This window comes from Mustelus asterias, chromosome 15, assembly GCF_964213995.1.
Source record: "Mustelus asterias chromosome 15, sMusAst1.hap1.1, whole genome shotgun sequence".
Lineage (NCBI taxonomy): Eukaryota > Metazoa > Chordata > Chondrichthyes > Carcharhiniformes > Triakidae > Mustelus > Mustelus asterias.
Window position 1 is genome coordinate 78,976,196 of NC_135815.1, and position 20,876 is coordinate 78,997,071.

Genomic DNA, 20,876 nt, shown 5'->3' on the forward strand with positions numbered 1-20,876 from the left:
GATGCTTTGTAAAATAACTTATTTTAAAAACCTACCCCACCCCTCCCCCCAACCACGCATGTTAAAAAAGAAGCCACTCACCCACCAAGTCCACTATTGGCTGAAACAAATGCCTCCTTTACAGGATGAAACATAACCTATGTGACCTAGCTTAATGCATTAATACATTAAATATAGATTTATCTACAATGAAATAACTTATCAGCTACAAATTTGAGTTATTCAAAATGAGATAGAGGAAGTTAATACAAAAATAATTATCAAAGACCATTTGTATTATTAGTAAAGAGGGTAAAGACCCTTTGGTCCATCTAGCAGTCCCACACAATTATGATGCCTTGCCTTGCCATGCATGCTGGCACACTGCTGCCTCACAGCGTCAGGGACCCAGGTTCAATTTTGGCCTCGGGTCACTGTCTGTGTGGAGTTTGCATGTTCTCCCTGTGTCTGTGTGGGTTTCCTCCGGTTTCCTCCCACACTCCAAAGATTGCCGGATAGGTTGATTGGCTATGCTAAATTGCCCCTTAATGTCAGGGGGATAGCAGGGGTAAATATGTGGGGTTATGGGGATTGGGCCTGGGTGGGATTGTTGTCGGTGCAGACTCAATGAGCCAAATGGCCTCGTACTGCACTTTAGGGATTCTATGATATTCTCTCTGTAGTATAAAGGATTAACAGATGGGATATGCGAACATATGATGTAGTTGATGTGCCACTGACACTAGTCAGTGATGTTAGACTCTCAAGAAAGAGGTTGGAATTATGCCTAAGAGTTACCTGCCTATTCTGTTATCTGTTTAGCAGTAGTACTAATAAACTCCTATTGAATGGCGGAGAAGGCTCAAGGGGCCAAACAGCCTACTCCTGTCCCTATTGTGGGCGGCACGGTAGCATAGTGGTTAGCACTGCTGCTTCACAGCTCCAGGGACCTGGCTTCGATTCCCAGCTTGGGTCCCTGTCTGTGTGGAGTTTGCACATTCTCCTCGTGTCTGCGTGGGTTTCCTCCGGGTGCTCCGGTTTCCTCCCACAGTCCAAAGATGTGCGGGTTAGGTTGATTGGCCATGCTAAAATTGCCCCTTAGTGTCCTGGGATGTGTGGATTAGCGGGTAAAATATGTAGGGATATGGGGGTAGGGCCTGGGTGGGATTGTGGTCGGTGCAGACTCGATGGGCCGAATGGTCTCTTTCTGTACTGTAGGGTTTCTATGATTTCTATGATTTCTTATGGTCTGTATAAGAACCACATCCCATGCCTAGAGTCCAAAACAGTAGGGCCCAATCTCAGAACATGGTGATAGTGATGGGGACATCAATGTAAAAAAACACATCAGTGTTATCGAAAGAGCCACAGAGTGAAGAAAACTTTGAAACCAGCTTGAGAAATTTTAGTGGAAGAAGAAGGCACACTGGAGAGAAGTAACAATGACTATACCCCATAAGCAGTCCCTGACCTTGCCCCATCCGTTTGACTGGCCTACACAGGGGCTAGCAATGGGAGTTATGGAAACACCACTTTCTCTAGTGTTCTGGGGAATTTGCACTCAGGGGGCTTGACAGGGTAGATGTGGAAATGTTGTTTCCTCCTTTGGGAGAGTCTAAGACCAGAGGACATAATCTCAGAGTAAGGGGTTGCCCATTTAAGACAAGGGCTGAAGAGAAATTTCTTCTCAGGGTATCTGTGGAATTCTTTACTGCAGAGGGTGGGGTCGTTTAAGTACGTTCAAGGCTGAGATAGACATTTTTAATCAGAAAGGGAATAAAGGGTTATGGGGATAAGGCGGGAAAGTAGACTTGAGGATTATTTTAACAGATCAGTCATGATCTCATTCAATGAAGGAGTGATGGGCCAAATGGCCTACTTCGGCTCCAATGTCTTATGATCTAAGAGCCAAGTCCCACACCTAAAAGTCCAATACAAAACCCAATCTTAGAACACGCACCACTTATAAAATGTTTCAAAAATCAGTTCTAATCATTTGAAACTAACTCATTTGAAATATCTTTAAAATTTAGAAACATTTTTAAGGCAATGTAATACAACAAATGGCCATGCATAATATAAAATACTGCTCGTTTCGTACTCTACAGTACTGCTGAGGCAGGGACACATCTTTAAAATGCTTTAGACCAGTGGTTCCCAAAGGGTGTGGCACGCCACACTGGTGCGGTGAGAGAGGATGGCAAGTGTGGCAGGAAGATTCAAGGACAATCAAAGAAACATTTAAACATGGATTATATATTTTCTGGATGTCCCATGATCATATTATAAAGTAGTTGAGTTCTATGTTATGAATCAAGCACTGCTAGGAGTTGTTTTTTTTTGTTTTTGAATGTATTTGTTATCAATAAAAAATTTGGTGTGGCGTGAGCAAATTTTTATTCTGAAAGTGCGGCCCAGTGAAAAAAGTTTGGGAACCACTGCTTTAGACTGAAGAGTGCAAAACCGTGCATGCTGGGCAGGAGGGGAAAGTTTAAAAATAGGTTGGGAAATGAAATGAAATGCACTATGGGAAAAAGTTAGGGATTTTTGTTTAAAATCAGGGTGAGAACTGAATGAAAAGGACAGGGTTTTATTAGCTAAATAGTGAAGAAGCGAAGAACAGTACGAAGCCTGGCGCTGGGGGGGAAATACAGAAATGTGAAAATTAGGTTGAACATCTAAGTCAACTTTCCAGGACTTGTGTTGTGTCTGATCTGTGAGAAAGGTGGGGCTAGCCATGACTTCTGCCTTACCCTTTCCAGTCCCCATCCCCCACTTTAAAACTGGAGAGTATTGTTTTATAGAAGGCAGTCGGGAGTGGAGTGCAATTCAATAAAAAGTCAGCGGCTTCAGGGTTTGCTCCTGATGCAGCTCTCCAACAGGCAAATCATAGAAGATATCATGGAAACACTACAGTGCAGAAAGAGGCCACCTGGCCCATCGAGTCTGCACCCACCACAATCCCACCCATGCCCTAACCCCATATCCCTACACATTTACCCACTAATCCCTCTAACCTACTGAGTAGAAGGGGCAGGTTGTGGGGGCTGAATGGCCAGTGAATGGGGTAGGAGGGAACAGGTTGTGGGGGCTGAACGGCCAGTGAATAGGGTCGAAGAGAACAGGTTGGGGAGGCTGAATGGGGTAGAAGAGAACAGGCTGAGGGGCTGAATGACCTCCCGTTCCATTGAGTCTAACGCTGTAGCAACCCAGCACCAACAGTAGGGGGCGAAAGAGGGGTGAAGGGGCGGGGCCGGAGTGGGATAATGGACGTTTATGCGGGCCCAATCAGAGCGCGGGATGGCCAGCAGGGTTCGCCTCCTTTGTCCCAACGGCCAATGCGGACCGGACGCCGGGTGAGAATTGGGCCAATCAGGGAAAGGCTGGGGGGGGCGGGTCCGTGCGCCTCGAGCTGAGCCCGAGCGCTGCATTTTCGGGGTCGCGGACAAAAGGACGGAGCGGGAGCTGAGGGCAAAGAGCCGCCTTTGACTCAAACCGTCTTTTGTTGTTTTTTGAGCCGGTACGGCAGCATCGAAGGGCTTCGGTGAAAGGTCTCAGTATCGAATTGATGAATTGAGCTCTGTTTTTTTTTAGTGTGAAGCGTCTATAGTTTTTAATCGAGTTACATAACAGCCGCGGCCTCAGTCGAGTACATTGAGGTGGGGGGACGAGGGAAAAATGTCTTCGGTGGATTACTACGAGTCGACAGACTATACGGACGAATATTACGAGTCATCCCGCCACCCGTCCAAACGGCTCAAGGTCGACGAGAGCGACACAGATTTCGATAGCGACGACGATGAAGGACGCGACGTTGGCGGCTCGGATGCCGGGGTAAGCGGGAGCCAGGGCGAGTGGGGGGGAGGGGCCGGGAACGAGGGTGGGGGGAGGGGCCGGGAACGAGGGTGGGGGGAGGGGCCGGGAACGAGGGTGGGGGGAGGGGCCGGGAACGAGGGTGGGGGGAGGGGCCGGGAACGAGGGTGGGGGGAGGGGCCGGGAACGAGGGTGGGGGGAGGGGCCGGGAACGAGGGTGGGGGGAGGGGCCGGGAACGAGGGTGGGGGGAGGGGCCGGGAACGAGGGTGGGGGGAGGGGCCGGGAACGAGGGTGGGGGGGGGGCCGGGAACGAGGGAGGGGCCGGGAGCCCGGGCTGGGGGGAGGGGTTTCGGGTGATCCGCGTCCGAGCGTTTATGTAACGGGGGGGTCGTTACAAATTGCTCCTATATTTAAAATCAAAGCACTAGCGCCCTAGTTTAATAACTCATTGTGTTTTCTTTACAATTACTTAGCCCCGGTTTATTCTTCCCCTCTTCTCTGCGTCGTCTCCCATTCCATTACGATCCTTTTAATCTGCCCCTTTTTTTCGCAGTGCACCAAATGTGCCAGCGTGACACTTTTTCTCCCCGGTGCAGTTGCTGACCTGTATTTTAACGCGGGTGCGTTCGCTTTTTTTTGGGGGGGGGGGACTGCAGTTTGAAATCGAAGTTTGTATGTAATATATATTTGCATATTACATAAAGCGGTGTTAATCTGACACTATCACGCTGGTCTACCGACTTATTGTGATCGCGCGAATAGAGTGGCAGAGGCTTTTCTGCATGTGCGAGTCGGCATAACCCGTCCACTTCGCTTATCATGCGGATAAACCTGTTGGGTGCTATGTTTGTTGGTTTCATTCATGATGCAGACCCTTTAAACCGAGGAATGGTGTCTGAAAACAAAACGTTAAATGTTTTACGCCCATCCTATTTGACTACATATCAATCTAATTTGATTAAAAATAAATTGCATTCTGAAATAAAGATTCTATTACAAATCCTGTGTGGGTGTATCTTTGCTGCGAAGTATAATGTGTTCCGTAACTAAGGCTCTTGGAAAGTGGTGCTCAGCGTAGGTAAAACGTGGCTGTTTACTGAGTAAATATGCCAGCCATATTAAGACCATAAGACCATAAGACATAGGAGCGGAAGTAAGGCCATTCGGCCCATCGAGTCCACTCCACCATTCAATCATGGTTGATTTCAACTCCATTTACCCGCTCTCTCCCCATAGCCCTTAATTCCTCGAGAAATCAAGAATTTATCAATTTCTGTCTTGAAGACGCTCAACGTCTCGGCCTCCACAGCCCTCTGTGGCAATGAATTCCACAGACCCACCACTCTCTGGCTGAAGAAATTTCTCCTCATCTCTGTTCTAAAGTGACTCCCTTTTATTCTAAGGCTGTGCCCCCGCGTCCTAGTCTCCCCTGTTAATGGAAACAACTTCCCTACGTCCATCCTATCTAAGCCGTTCATTATCTTGTAAGTTTCTATCAGATCTCCCCTCAACCTCCTAAACTCCAATGAATATAATCCCACGATCCTCAGACGTTCATCGTATGTCAGGCCTACCATTCCTGGGATCATCCGTGTGAATCTCCGCTGGACCCGCTCCAGTGCCAGTATGTCCTTCCTGAGGTGTGGGGCCCAAAATTGCTCACAGTACTCCAAATGGGGCCTAACCAGTGCTCTATAAAGCCTCAGAAGTACATCCCTGCTTTTGTATTCCAAGCCTCTTGAGATAAATGACAACATTACATTTGCTTTCTTAATTACGGACTCAACCTGCAAGTTTACCTTTAGAGAATCCTGGACTAGGACTCCCAAGTCCCTTTGCACTTTAGCATTATGAATTTTGTCACCGTTTAGAAAATAGTCCATGCCTCTATTCTTTTTTCCAAAGTGTACGACCTCGCACTTGCCCACGTTGAATTTCATCAGCCACTTCTTGGACCACTCTCCTAAACTGTCTAAATCTTTCTGCAGCCTCCCCACCTCCTCAATACTACCTGCCCCTCCACCTATCTTTGTATCATCGGCAAACTTGGCCAGAATGCTCCCAGTCCCGTCATCTAGATCGTTAATATATAAAGAGAACAGCTGTGGCCCCAACACTGAACCCTGCGGGACACCACTTGTCACCGGTTGCCATTCTGAGAAAGAACCTTTTATCCCAACTCTCTGCCTTCTGTCTGACAGCCAATCGTCAATCCATGTTAGTACCTTGCCTCGAATACCATGGGCCCTTATTTTACTCAGCAGTCTCCCGTGAGGCACCTTGTCAAAGGCCTTTTGGAAGTCAAGATAGATAACATCCATTGGCTCTCCTTGGTCTAACCTATTTGTTATCTCTTCAAAGAACTCTAACAGGTTTGTCAGGCACGACCTCCCCTTACTAAATCCATGCTGACTTGTCTTAATCCGACCCTGCACTTCCAAGAATTTAGAAATCTCATCCTTAACGATGGATTCTAGAATTTTGCCAACAACTGAGGTTAGGCTAATTGGCCTATAATTTTCCATCTTTTTTCTTGTTCCCTTCTTGAACAGTGGGGTTACAACAGCGATTTTCCAATCCTCTGGGACTTTCCCTGACTCCAGTGACTTTTGAAAGATCATAACTAACGCCTCCACTATTTCTTCAGCTATCTCCTTTAGAACTCTAGGATGTAGCCCATCTGGGCCCGGAGATTTATCAATTTTCAGACCTTTTAGTTTCTCTAGCACTTTCTCCTTTGTGATGGCAACCATATTCAACTCTGCCCCCTGACTTTCCTGAATTGTTGGGATATTACTCATGTCTTCTACTGTGAAGACTGACGCAAAGTACTTATTAAGTTCCTCAGCTATTTCCTTGTCTCCCATCACTAGATTACCAGCGTCATTTTGGAGCGGCCCAATGTCTACTTTTGCCTCCCGTTTGTTTTTAATGTATTTAAAGAAACTTTTACTATCATTCCTAATGTTACTGGCTAGCCTACCTTCATATTTGATCCTCTCCTTCCTTATTTCTCTCTTTGTTATCCTCTGTTTGTTTTTATAGCCTTCCCAATCTTCTGACTTCCCACTACTCTTTGCCACATTATAGGCTCTCTCTTTTGCCTTGATGCATTCCCTGACTTCCTTTGTCAGCCATGGCTGCCTAATCCCCCCTCTGATAACCTTTCTTTTGTTTGGGATGAACCTCTGCACTGTGTCCTCAATTACTCCCAGAAACTCCTGCCATTGCTGTTCTACTGTCTTTCCCATTAGGCTCTGCTTCCAGTCGATTTTTGTCAGTTCCTCCCTCATGCGCCTGTAATTACCTTTATTTAACTGTAGAACCTTCACATCTGATTCTGCCTTCCTTCTTTCAAATTGCAGACTGAATTCTACCATATTATGATCACTGCTTCCTAAGTGTTCCCTTACTTTAAGATCTTTTGGGTGAACCTATTCTGGTTTTGTAAATCAGCAGTATGATACAACTTGCATGATACGACGGAACTTGATCAACGTCTTTCTGGTGGCCTGAAGAATAGGTGTAGTACATCTGAGCGATGGAAATCTGCAAACTCTAATATGGTATGCAGGCTCGCTAATTGTTGGGACATTTTTGCTCAGGTTCCAAAACAAGTGATTGGAAGTGAAGGTAATGAATGTTGGGGAATGCTGAATTTCCCGCTCTTTTGGAGACTTAGAATCATATACACTGCAGAAGGATACCATTCGGCCCATCAAGTCTGCACTGAATCCTGGACAGAGCATCATCCCCATAACCTGATGTATTTACCCCACTAATTACCCCAACCTACACATCTTGGGATACGTAAGGGACAATTTAGCACAGGCAATTCACCTAACCTGTACATCTTTGGATTTCCTGACATGACTTTCATATTTCCTTTTTTTGAATGTTTTGAACTATAAATTGCAGAGCTTTGACAGATTGAGATTTAAATTCACATGAATTAAACCCCAATATTGCAAGTAATGGGTGGAATGCCTTTACAGATAGTAGCTCCTCAAGATGTTTTTTTTTCAGACTCGTGTCTGAAACTCCAGTAGAATTTATTGAAACACCTTTTAAACCATAAGCATTTAGTGATTTTTAGTGAATTTGTAAAACAAGCACATTTTATTAATTTTTGCACTCTTAAAAGTACCAGAGATTGTCTTGCTGCTGTTAGAACTTTGAAGGAAACAAAAAATCTAAATATATCTATCAAATTTCCTGTTATGGTATTTGGGGAATTGTCAGTATTTGTACTGACTAAGCTTTTGGCTTAACGAGGAGGTTTATTGTATTAAAAAAAAAGTTGGCGAGAGTCTAGTCTGGGCCTTTTAAATTTAATAATTGAAAATAAATTAAGTAATTGAAGGACAAGATGCAGTGTTCAACCACGGGCTTTTTAAAACCAAGAATAAGTTATTTGTGTTGTGAATTCTCACAGGAAATGGAATATATAAAAAGGCTACTTTTTTATGTGTCGGAAATAAAAGACAGGAATAGGTGTTGAACGTTTTACATTCCCTCAGTTTTGATCTCTGCCCTGGAGGTGAACCTTCTGAAAGGATTGGCCAATTCTTCACATTTCCAAGGCCAAATTCAGTAACTAGGCAGTGACTCCAGCCAAAGCTGTGGCCAAATACTTAGAAACATAGAAAACTACAGCACAAAACAGGCCCTTCGGCCCCACAAGTTGTGCCGAACATATCCCTACCTTTTAGGCCTACCTATAACCCTCCGTCCTATTAAGTCCCATGTACTCATCCAGGAGTCTCTTAAAAGACCCTATTGAGTTTGCCTCCACCACCACTGACGGCAGCCGATTCCACTCGCCCACCACCCTCTGTGTGGAAAAACTTCCCCCTAACATTTCCCCTGTACCTACCCCCCAGCCCCTTAAACCTGTGTCCTCTCGTAACAGCCATTTCCACCCTGGGAAAAAGCCTCTGAGAGTCCACCCGATCGATGCCTCTCAACATCTTATATACCTCTATTAGGTCTCCTCTCATCCTACGTCTCTCCAAGGAGAAAAGACCGAGCTCCCTCCGCCTATCCTCATAAGGCATGCCACTCCATCCAGGCAACATTCTTGTAAATCTCCTCTGCACCCTTTCAATCTTTTCCACATCCTTCCTGTAATGAGGCGACCAGAACTGAGCCGAGTACTCGAAGTGGGGTCTGACGAGGGTCTTATATAGCTGCATCATTATCCCCGGACTCCTAAATTCAATCCCTCGATTGATAAAGGCCAGCACACCATACGCCTTCTTAACCACCTCCTCCACCTGCGGGGCCGATTTTAGAGTCCTATGGACCCGGACCCCAAGGTCATTCTGATCCTCTACCGTACTAAGAGTCTTTCCCTTTATATTGTACTCCTTCATCCCATTTGTCCTACCAAAATGGACCACTATGCATTTATCTGGGTTGAAGTCTATCTGCCACTTCTCCGTCCAGTCTTGCATCCTATCTATGTCCCTTTGTAACTTCTGACATCCCTCCAGACTATCCACAACCCCACTAACCTTCGTGTCGTCGGCAAACTTACCAACCCATCCCTCCACTTCCTCATCCAGGTCATTTATGAAAATGACAAACAGCAAGGGTCCCAGAACAGATCCCTGGGGCACACCACTGGTGACCGACCTCCAATTAGAAAAAGACCCATCTATACACACTCTCTGCCTCCTTTGGGCTAGCCAGTTCTGGATCCACAGGGCAGCAGCCCCTTGGATCCCATGCCCTCTCACTTTTTCGAGAAGCCTTGCATGGAGGACCTTATCGAATGCCTTGCTAAAATCCATATAAACCACATCTACCGCTTTCCCTTCGTCAATGTGTTTAGTCACATTTTTGAAGAACTCCACCAGGCTCATAAGGCACGATCTGCCTTTGACAAAGCCATGCTGAGTATTCTTGAGCATACTAAACCTCTCTAAATGCTCATAAATCTTGTCCCACAGGATCTTCTCCATCAGCTTACCAACCACTAAGGTTAGACTCACCGGTCAGTAATTTCCTGGGCTATCCCTATTCCCCTTCTTGAAAATAGGAACCACATCCGCAATCCTCCGGCACCTCTCCCGTCTCCATCGACGACGCAAAGATCATCGCCAGAGGCTCTGCAATCTCTTCCCTTGCCTCCCACAGTAACTGGGGTACATCCCATCCGGACCCGGCGACTTATCTATCTTGATGCCATTCAAAGATTCCAGCACAACCTCTTTGTTAAAGTCCACATGCTCAATCTTTTCAGTCCACCGCAAGTCCACAGTACATCCACCCATGTCCTTCTCCTCTGTGAAAACCGAGCAAAATACTCATTGAGCACCTCTGCCATTTCTACTGGTTCCGTACAGATTTTCCTGCCTTCACCTTTTATAGGCCCTATTCCTTCATGTCTCATCCTTTTACTCTTCACATATTTATAGAACACCTTAGGGTTTTCCTTAATTCTACTTGCCAAGGCCTTCTCGTGACTCCTTCTGGCTCTCCTAATTTCCTTCTTTAGTCCCTTCCTACAAGCAGTATACTCATCTAGATCCCTATCTTTGCCAAGCTCTCTGAACCTTTTGTAGGCTTTCCTTTTCTTCTCGACTAGGTCCTGCACAGCTTTCGTGCACCACGGTTCCTTTAACCTACCAACTCCTCCCTGTCTGCTCGGAACATTGTCCTGTAGAACCCTAGACAGACATTCCTTGAAAAACTGCCACCTCTCTTCAGTAGATTTCCCCGAGAATACCTCCTTCCAATTTACTCCTCTAATTTGCTGCCTATGTCTTCATATTTCCCCATACTCCATATAAACTTGATGCTGATTTACTTGCCGCAGATGTACTGGAAGCTAAAAGTGAATATATACCTCAGTGAATGACTCATGGCTTTGCTCACATATATCGATAGGCCTAACAACTCCATGGGATATCAAGTTCCTCTTTGGGTAAATTTTTTTTTATACTAATAACTAGCATATTTATCTTCTCTTCTATCAAACCCCACCCCAATTTTAAGGTGGTTTTCCAAAGAAAAGAGCCCCTTGTTTGTTTGATCTTGATAATTACCTGATGTCGTTTTTAATTTTTCAGCAAAAATAATCCTTTTTAAAGCCGGAGTTTATGTAGTTTGTTATCATTTCACCATTGCAGTGTTGTGAGACTTTGGTTTCTGTGGTATGCAGGCGGTTTGTTTCCAGATCTTTGTTATAAAATGGCTCTAAACGATGATTCTTCAGCTTACAAGTTGGACTGCCATTGAAAGTTCAGAAAATGATTTGATTTATTATTGTCACGTACTAGTATACAGTGAAAAGTATTGTTTCTTGTGTGCTATACAGACAAAGTATACCATTCATAGAGAAGGAAAGGAGATACATTTCCCCCCCCCCCCCCCCCATTAGAGTCTCTGCTATTTTCCAGTTTGTCATCCGTGGTTTACTGATAGCGTAGCATTCTTGCTTCTGACAGCATTCTTCTAACCGAAAAGGTTGTGGTTTCAAGCCCCACCCCAGAGGTTTGAACACTTAATCTTGGTGGGCATTTCAGTGCAGTGCTGCACTCGTAATTTTACAGGGGAGGTGATGGCCTAGTGGTATTATCGCTAGACTGCTAATCCAGAAACTCAACTAACATTCTGGGGACCTGGATTCGAATCCTGCCATGGCAGATGGTGGAATTTGAATTCAATAAACAATATCTGGAATTAAGAATCTACTGCTGGCCATAAAACCATTGTCGATTTGTCGGGAAAAACCCATCTGGTTCACATGTCTTTTAGGGAAAGAAATCTGCTGTCCTTACCTGATCTGGCCTGCATGTGACTCCAGAGGCCAGCAATGTGGTTGACTCAACTGCCCTCTGAACAAGGGCAACTAGAGATGGGCAATAAATGTTGGCCAGCCAGAGACATACATGCCCCAAAAATTTAATTAAACCATGGCCTGTCCCCATAGTTGATGTAAAAGATCAGGTAACATTGTTTTGAAGAAGGGCAGATGACCTGATGAGAGTTAATTTCACAATTCACATCAGCAAAACCAATTATCTGGCCCCCCAAATAGCAATATGCTGTGTAAATTGGCTACTGGATTTTCTACACTTACAACAATGTCCTTTTGGCTTTACAGCCAAGTCTCACTTTGGAATGTCTCAAAGTAATGAAAAGTTCTCTCTAAGTGCAAGTTCTTTTCACTCTCTTGGGAGATGTATTTTGCAGATGTATATAACTCCCACTTGTCGTTATGGAGTGTACCCTGCTGGATTTTCTTCGGTACAGCAAAATAACAGCTGTGGCAGAGAAGTGGGTGCTTTACTGTATAGAGCCAGGGTAGGCAGCTGAAGGTCATAGAAATCATAGAAGCCCTACAGTGCAGAAGGAGGCCATTCGGCCCATCGAGTCTGCACCGACCACAATCCCACCCAGGCCCTACCCCCACATATTTACCCGCTAATCCCTCTAACTTACACATCCCAGGATTCTAAGGGGCAATTTTTAACCTGGCCAATCAACCTAACCCGCACATCTTTGGACTGTGGGAGGAAACCGGAGCACCCGGAGGAAACCCACGCAGACACGAGGAGAATGTGCAAACTCCACACAGACAGTGACCCGAGCCGGGAATCGAACCCGGGACCCTGGCGCTGTGAAGCAGCAGTGCTAACCACTGTGCTACCGTGCCATCTTGATCATTCATTCTGCGATTATATTCTACAGGTTTTAAGATTTTTGTTTTGTTGTTGATGGTGCAATTCTGTAATTGTTATACATTCCTAAGTTACTCTGTTCGCAGTCAGTACATATTGAATCAAACAGGCCATTTGACTTGTGTGCCTGTGCCTTTTTGAATTGATGGGGTCCACGTATTATAGCTACACCTACAGTGTAGAAAGGAACTTTGAGGTCTTTGAGGAAGGAAAGGCACTATAGTTCCAATTCTGGATGTGACTTGGAGAGGCTGCACGATGTTCCCTACTTGTATATAATTCAAATAAACTATTGAAGCTGTTTCCACAAGTATTGAATTTCTGTTCGCAATTTGTTGCCTTTATATTAAATAACTTTTCCCTCATTCTTTTGCGAATGATTATCTTGAGTCTAAGTGTTCAGTTCCTTCATATAGTTCATTCCTTCAGTTTAGTCATCTTTGCATTAAGACTGGCTAATTCTTTCAGTGGACTGGTTTTGTGGCTCTCATCCCTACCCAGCACCACTAGAAACAGCATTTGATGGAAGAGGAAAGTCCATAAAGAGGATATTGGAAAGGGAGCAAGGGTTCAGGGTGGTGGCATTAAAAGTAATGACAAAAGGAAATCAAATTGTTAAAATTGGAAATCACTAAAAACCACTTGCCTGGCATTGAGTTGAAGAAGGGCCTCTCCATTCTGAACAGCAAGTTAAGGCATATAAGCATAAGAATTAGCAGAGTTAGGCCACTCGGCCCCTCAAGCCTGCCCCACTATTCAATAACCCAAAAACATTATGAATTTCTTATCTAGCCACCTTTTCCCATCTGATTTTTCTGGTCAGCATGATCATCGCTGTACCTTTGTGACAATCTCTGTTTCTTCCATTATACCCTGTATAATGTATGGTTCCTGTTTGAGGTCCTATACACTACACGTGACTACTTGCATTCATCAATTCTCGTATCTATCCAAAACCCTCCTACAGCCTGGTTTCCTGAACTTCGGTCATCCCCCTCTTTTGTGTTAAGAGCCACACCTCTACCTTTCCCTAGCTTCCTGAACTTAAAAGTACTCTTCAATATTCAGATCCTAATTTACGTCATCCTATAAGTTGTATTTCTAAGGGATATCAGATCATATTTATTTCTATTTGTTTTGGTGCATTCAGATACAGCCTTTACTTTTGTTTCTTGTGTTTAAACCCTTTTAGCTAACTACTGATTTACTCTTACATTTGCACTCTGTTTCTTCCTGTCAGGGTCTGTAATTTCCCATATTAATACCTTTCTTGCCTTGTCTCTACTCTGGTTTACCACATCTTCCATAAAATTGTGGGCTAAGATGTAGCTTGTGCGATTAAAGGGGACAATAGCAATGTTAATATAAAATTGACTGACGGAAACAAAGTAGTGGTAATTGGGTGTTTTTTGGACTGGAGGAAGGTTTATAGTGGAATTCCCCAGGGACCCTTGCTTTTCCTGATAATGACCTGGACCTTGGTGTGCAGGGCACAAATATGAAACCTGGAAGCATTGTAAACTGAGGAGGCTAGTTTAGAGTTTTAAAAGGCCATAGACAATCTGGTGGAATGAGCCAAAAGATGCTAAATGAACTTCAAAGCATAGAAATGTGATTTTCTAATGTGTTCACTGGTTGTGGGTGTTACTAAGCCACCGTTTATTGTCCAGCCCTAATGCCCTTGAGATGGTAGTGAGTCGCCTTTTTGAATTGATGGGGTCCACGTATTATAGCTACACTTACAGTGTAGAAAGGAACTTTGAGGTCTTTGAGGAAGGAAAGGCACTATTGTTCCAATTCTGGATGTGTGGCTTGGAGGGGAGCTTGCAGGTGGTGGTGTTCCCATGCATCTGTTCCTTTTGTCCTTCTAGGTGGCAGATGTTGTGAATTTGCAAGATGCTGCTGAAGGAGAATTGGTGAGTTGCTCCACTGCACTTGCAAAGTGGCAGCATTGTGTACAATATACATTAGTGGCGGAGGGTTTAAATTGATGGATGAGTTGTCAATCAAGTGGCTTTGAGTTTTGTTGGAAGGGCATCATCCAGGCGATTCCATCACATTCCTGACTTGTGCCCTGTAGACAGGTTTTGGAGAGTTGGGAGGTGAGTTGTCAGGGAATTTGTTGCCTCTGACCTGTTCTTGTATCCACACTCTTCATATAGTTTCAGTCTCTGGTTAATTTTGGTAGGAAGAATCCAGAGAGGCAACACCTTAGAAAAAACTGTTCACTGCCAATTGTGTAGTTGTATGCTGATGGGCCCAGGTTAATGGCTGCCACCTTTCTTTAAAGGGGCACTGTGTGGTTGTGAACTCTGCTCATTTGCTTTCAAGAACTATATACTATGCAGAACTAAATATAATTTTGCAAAATATAGAGCTACTTTATTTTGTTGCAATGTCCCTAATTCATTCTTGTTCAGTAACAATTCTGGATTGCCCTTATCACTCTTCATAAAATATTTTAACATTTTTCCATGTGTCAATGTATTGCTTCTCAATTTCAGATTGAGTGTGTGGGATCTATGGAATTCACAAACTAAGAGCATATGTTGAATTTGTATATGAAGTTAATCCCTCAGTTGCAGTATTGCGTCCTAAGTGCTGCACTTCAGAAAGGACGTGAAGCATTGGGAGAGAGTGCGCAGATAGTATAGATCGGAGAAGTTGGGAATAGAAGGTTGAGAGGAGACATGATGGAGGTATTCAATCATGTGGGGTAGGGAAAAACTATCACCATATGTGAAAGGATCTAGAACGAGGGGGCACAGATTTAAAGTAATTGGCAACATGATGTAAGAAAAAAGCTGATGCACTGCCTGATTTGTGTGGTGGAGGTAAGTTCAATCAAAATATTGAAAAAGGAATTGGACTGTTATCTGAAAAAGAGGAATGTGGGGAAAAGATGGGAGAATGGCACAAATGCCAGTGCAGACATGATGGGCCAAATGATCTCCTGCGCTGCAATGTTTCTGTGAATTAATTAACCAGCCTAATTTGCCTGGTCTTTCAGTGAAGTAGCCAACTTCATCCATTGTGTTGTGAGCTAGGATTTTATGTAAATCATCCCTTCCATCACTTTTGATGGAATCATCCTTCCTAATTAGGAGATTCAAATCCAGACACTTAGCCACCCACCAACCATTCATTTCATGATCTCCCACCTCCCTTGTGTCTTGTTCCTGAAAGATTCTCTGTTATCATTTAATATGCACTTAATGGAACTGATATCCTGCGTTTTTAGGATTTGCTACCAGGTTGCAGATTTAAATAAGTTTGACTCCATCATCCACCAATTACAAATTTTCAGTGATCTATGTTGAAATTCTTGCAATTTTTCTTTCAGTTTGCTGATGCACCCTTCAGTTGAGACGTACTGTTCTTTCTTTGGGTTTGTTCAGTTGTTTGACTAAGAACTGGAGATTCAAGGTTTATGTAATGGTTCTGTTTTGATATACTTGTTGAACCAGTGAATGCATGAGAGGGAATTGATTTTTAGTTTGATGTAAAGAATGAACTCCTTTATAGAGTAGGGAGAGAAATTTAATGTTTCAAATCCTTGTAACTCTTGCATTCTGTAGAAATCCTATTGAACTCGACGTTAACCATATTTCTCATAGTAAGTAGTCTCTCAATACCAGGTTAAAGTCCAACAGGTTTATTTGTTAGCACGAGCTTTCGGAGCGCCGCTCCTTCAGGTGAGTGAAGAGTTCAGTTCGCATTCAGGGCATATATAGACACAAACTCAATTACAAGATAATGGTTGGAATGCGAGTGTTAGCAGATAATCCAGTCTTTTCAGGTGCAGACAATGTGAATGGAGAGAGGGTTAGACCATGCAGACACTACGACAACGAATGAATGGACACTGCTCGACAATCACCAGGCAGGAGTGTTCTCACTTCAGCAATCACGGGCATTCAGTCTCTGATCTTCGGATAAGCATTCTCCAAGGCGGCCTTCACGACAACACAGATTTGCTGAGCAGAAACTGATAGCCAAGTTCCGCACACATGAGGATGACCTCAACCGGAATCTTGGGTTCATGTCACACTATCTGTAACCCCCACGACTTGCCTGGGCTTGCAAAATCGCACTAACTGTCCTGTCCTGACAATTCACACTTCTTTATCCTGTGCTTAACCATTTCTCCACTCACATTGTCTTCACCTGAAAAGATTTGATGACCTGTTAATACTCGCATTCCAACCATTATCTTGTTAGTTGAGTTTGTGTCTATATATGCCCTATTTGTGAACCAAACTCTTCACTCACCTGATGAAGGGGCAACGCTCTGAAAGCTCGTGCTACCAAATAAACCTGTTGGACTTTAACCTGGTGTTGTGAAACTACTTACTGTGCTTACCCCAGTCCAACGTCGGCAACTCCACATCATATTTCTCACACTGTCAGCTTGGTTGAGTTTCTGCAGCACTTTGTTTTTATTTCAGACCTCCATCTGCTATATTTTGCTTTTATCGTGCTTGTATATTACTTTTCAAAACCAAATATTTTACAGCCAAAGAATTACTTTTAAAGCGTATTCGCCATTCATTGTAATATAGGAAGCACAGCCAAATTGCAGAGACAGGTCTCAAATAGAAATGTGATCATAATCAGAATCTGTATTGCTGATATCTGAGGGATAAATATTGACTGGGGAATGTTCCCTTGCACTTTGGAATAGTGCTGGGACTTTATACCTCCACCTGAGAAGGTCAGTAGGCCTTGATTTAATCTTATCTGAAAGGTGACCCCACCACACTCCCTCAGTGCTTTGGTGTCAGTCTGGATTGAAGTGTTCAAGTCTCTGAATTAAGACTTGAATGCATGGCCTTCTGATTCAAGAAGTGAGAGTGCTGCTTACTGAGCCACAGCTGATGTCACATTTGTCAGTTAACAACAGTTGAAGCACTTCTGGTTGCTGCAGACTTGTTTGAAGTAAATATGTACAGCCTAGTGTTCCAAACTGCCGCGAACTAGTACTGGTGAGACTGCATAGATTTTTGATTTGAAGTATTATTCCCCACACACTGGTTAAAATGGGAGAATATATTTGAAGATTTATTCACAGCAACAACATTTCAATTTTAGGATCGTGACAGAGATCGGGACCGTGACAGAGATAGAGATAGAGACAGGGACCGTGACAGGGATCGTGATCGACCAAGGAGTCAATACAAGACTGCCCCATCACCTGTGGTTCATGTCCGTGCTCTATGTGACTCTGTCATCGAAGCTGACCTGGTGAAGGGTGTTGACCGATTTGGACTCATAAGGTAAATTAATCATTTATGTGGCTTGTAGTAATTAGAATTCCCAATGGCTTTTATATACTTCATTTTCAGTTTTGAAAATAAAATTGAACAATGCTGTTGAAAAGAACCAGGATGTTTTACTGTAAAATGCTCTTTTCTCATGACTTGACTTGAGTTTTATTTGTTGATGTGCTCTTTCATTGCTGTGGTCTACCAAAAAATACATTTTCTTGAAATGGAAATTCAGCTACTAGAATTGTAAGCACGTAATCTTGGGACCTAACCTCTTTCCTGACCTGGAATGCTGATCTCTAATATGTACCGGCTGGTTTTAGATAGTACTCCAGGTTATTGTTGAGCCATTTAATTAATGTTTCCCTGTGTGGTGTTACCCTACCAGCACTGTAGTCACCAATTCTTAGTCTGGGAATTGCTGCTTCAGTTGGCATTTTTTTGTACGTGTGCACTACAATTAAAATAGTAAATTCTTAGTATTGTTCTTGAGTGGTTAAGGTAAAACATTTCACCTCTGGAATGATTTGGCTTTTCTCTTGTTGCCCTTTCTGGCAATATCAATTCTCGGGGGTACAGTGCCAATGCAACCCAGCCTAGACCTGCCATATAAGAACTAGGAGCAGGAATAGGCCATCTGGCCCTTCGAGTCTGCTCCGCCATTCAGTAAGATCATGGCTGATCTTTTTGTGGACTCAGCTCCGCTTGCCCGCCCGCTCGCCATAACCCTTAATTCCTTTACTGTTCAAAAATTTATCTATCCTTGCCTTAAAAACATTCAATGAGGTAGCCTTAACTGCTTCACTGGGCAGAGAATTCCACAGATTCACAAACCTTTGTGTGAAGAAGTTCCTCCTCAACTCAGCCCTAAATCTGCTTCTTATTTTGAGGCTATGCCTCCTAGTTCTAGTTTCACCTGCCAGTGGAAACAATTTCCCTGCTTCTATCTTATCTATTCCCTTCATAATCTTATGTTTCTATAAGATCTCCCCTCATTCTTCTGAGTTACAATGAGTATAGTTCCACTCTATTCAGTATCTCCTCATAAGCCAACCCTCTCAACTCTGGAATCAACCTAGTGAATCTCCTCTGCACCTCCTCCAGTGCCAGTATATCCCTTCTCAAGTAAGGGGACCAAAACTGTACACAGTACTCCAGGTGTGGCCTCACCAGCACCTTATACAGATGCAACGTAACCTCGCTGTTTTTAAACTCCATCCTTCTAGCAATGAAGGACAAAATTCAATTTGCCTTCTTAATTACCTGCTGCAACAGCAAACCCACACCTTGAGATTCCTGCACAAGGACACCCAGGTCCCTCTGCACAGCAGCATGCTGCAATTTTTTACCATTTAAATAATAGTCCGTTTTGCTGTTTTTCCTACCAAAATGGATGACTTCACATTTACCAACACTGTACTCCATCTGCCAGATCCTCGCCCACTCACTTAGACTATCTATATCCCTTTGCAGACTTTCAGCATCCTCTGCACGCTTTGCTCTGCCACCCATCTTAGTGTCATATGTGAATTTTGATGCACTACACTTGGTCCCCAACTCCAAATCATCTATGTAAATCATAAACAATTGCGGTCCCAACACTGATCCCTGAGGCACACCACTAGTCACTGATCACCAACCAGAAAAACACCCATTTACCCCCATTCTTTGCTTTCTGTTAGATAACCAATCCTCTATCCATGCTAATATGTTACCTGGAACACCGTGCACCTTTATCTTATGTAGCAGTCTTTGGTGTGGCACCTTGTCAAATGCCTTCTGGAAATCCAGATACACCACATCCACAGGTTCCCCATTGTCCATATTCTGGGATGAAATGGGTGGGGGAGAGAATTTATATAGTGCTGAGATTGGATTTAGGAAAGACAGGACACCCTCAGACAGTTGCTCAAGAAATACTCAACCATTGGGTAAAGTGGAGTTTGAATTAAAATACTATGAAGTGAAACGAGTGGTGGAATGTGACACTTGAGCTATATAATTTTTTTCCCTATACTGTAGTCTGTTCTGTTTTTTTTTAAAAAAACCCTGTTGAGGAAACAGGCACTTACTAGCACGGCATCACAATACATGTACAGAAGATATAAAGTACATTCCTTCAGTGTATACTGCAGCTTCCTAGATGTTTGAAAATAATCTCAATGGCCTTGGGGGTGGCTCGACTGAAAATAATTGGCCTGCTTTAATGCCTGTTACTGTTAAATGTGATTTTTAAAAAAATATTTCAACTGAATTAGATGACTCACTTTTGTCAAATCTGCTATTGGCTGAATTGGTGGGGAGTGGAGGACCTGAAAATTCTTATTGGATTGTCAAGTTCTCCCTATTGTACATTGTAACATTTTTCATCCCTCTGCATCCCTAATACTTTCGCCATTCAAATAAATTATTCCAAGCATTTGAAAGTTCTATGGCAATTCTTCCTCATGTATTTTTAAAACACATTGAAGTTAACTAATGAAAATAAGTTGAATTTAACGAGGCATGACAGAATGCAATCTGTCTAGCGACAGCAGTACCTGGCTTTCAAAAGATGTAACTTTTCCCAAAAAACAAGATTAGCAGGCATCTAGACACATCCGGATGTAAATCGCCCTATTGGGATACAGCTTACCTAGATGAGTGAGCGATCAGTGAAGGTATACGTATGCCAATTTCTAGAGTCAAGGAATTTGAGATACAGGCAGCCAAATACAGAGTGAAGTATCAGAGGAAAAATGGTATTATTGTCAGCACCCTCGAAAACAGAGAGGCCAGGCCCACATCTCATGGCTGATGAGAGCTGGTCCACATCAAGTCTTTGGAGTCAAGGCAGTTTTGAAACCTTTGTAAAGGCAGTTTAAATATCTTTGCTGTACCAGGAAAAAACATTTCCCAGATTTGGTCCCCAGCCTTGTATTGTGTGGTTACTATAAACTGAATTTGACTTGTAGATTTATTCAATTTGGATGTTGTTTGGGAAGGGGGAAGTCTTAAGGAGTTCGGGGATCGTAGAAATATTTTGGAACAAGAGGTAATATCCACACAAACTGGGTGAGTTTAAGTGATTCATATATTTAATTGTCTTAACCCTTTTTGTGTATTGATCTTTAATAGTCTTTATAT

General features: G+C 43.5%; 1 protein-coding gene across 1 annotated transcript in view; it reads left to right on the top strand.

Moving 5' to 3' along the window:
- Positions 1 to 3,337: 3,337 nt before the first annotated feature.
- LOC144504601 (heterogeneous nuclear ribonucleoprotein L-like) overlaps positions 3,338 to 20,876 on the top strand; it is a 43,516-nt gene continuing 25,977 nt past the window's right edge. Inside the window, exons 1-2 of the mRNA XM_078230199.1 lie at positions 3,338 to 3,813; positions 17,575 to 17,759. Coding sequence (XP_078086325.1) covers positions 3,658 to 3,813; positions 17,575 to 17,759 — 341 coding nt within the window. The 5' untranslated portion in view covers positions 3,338 to 3,657. The remainder of the gene's footprint in view (positions 3,814 to 17,574; positions 17,760 to 20,876) is intronic.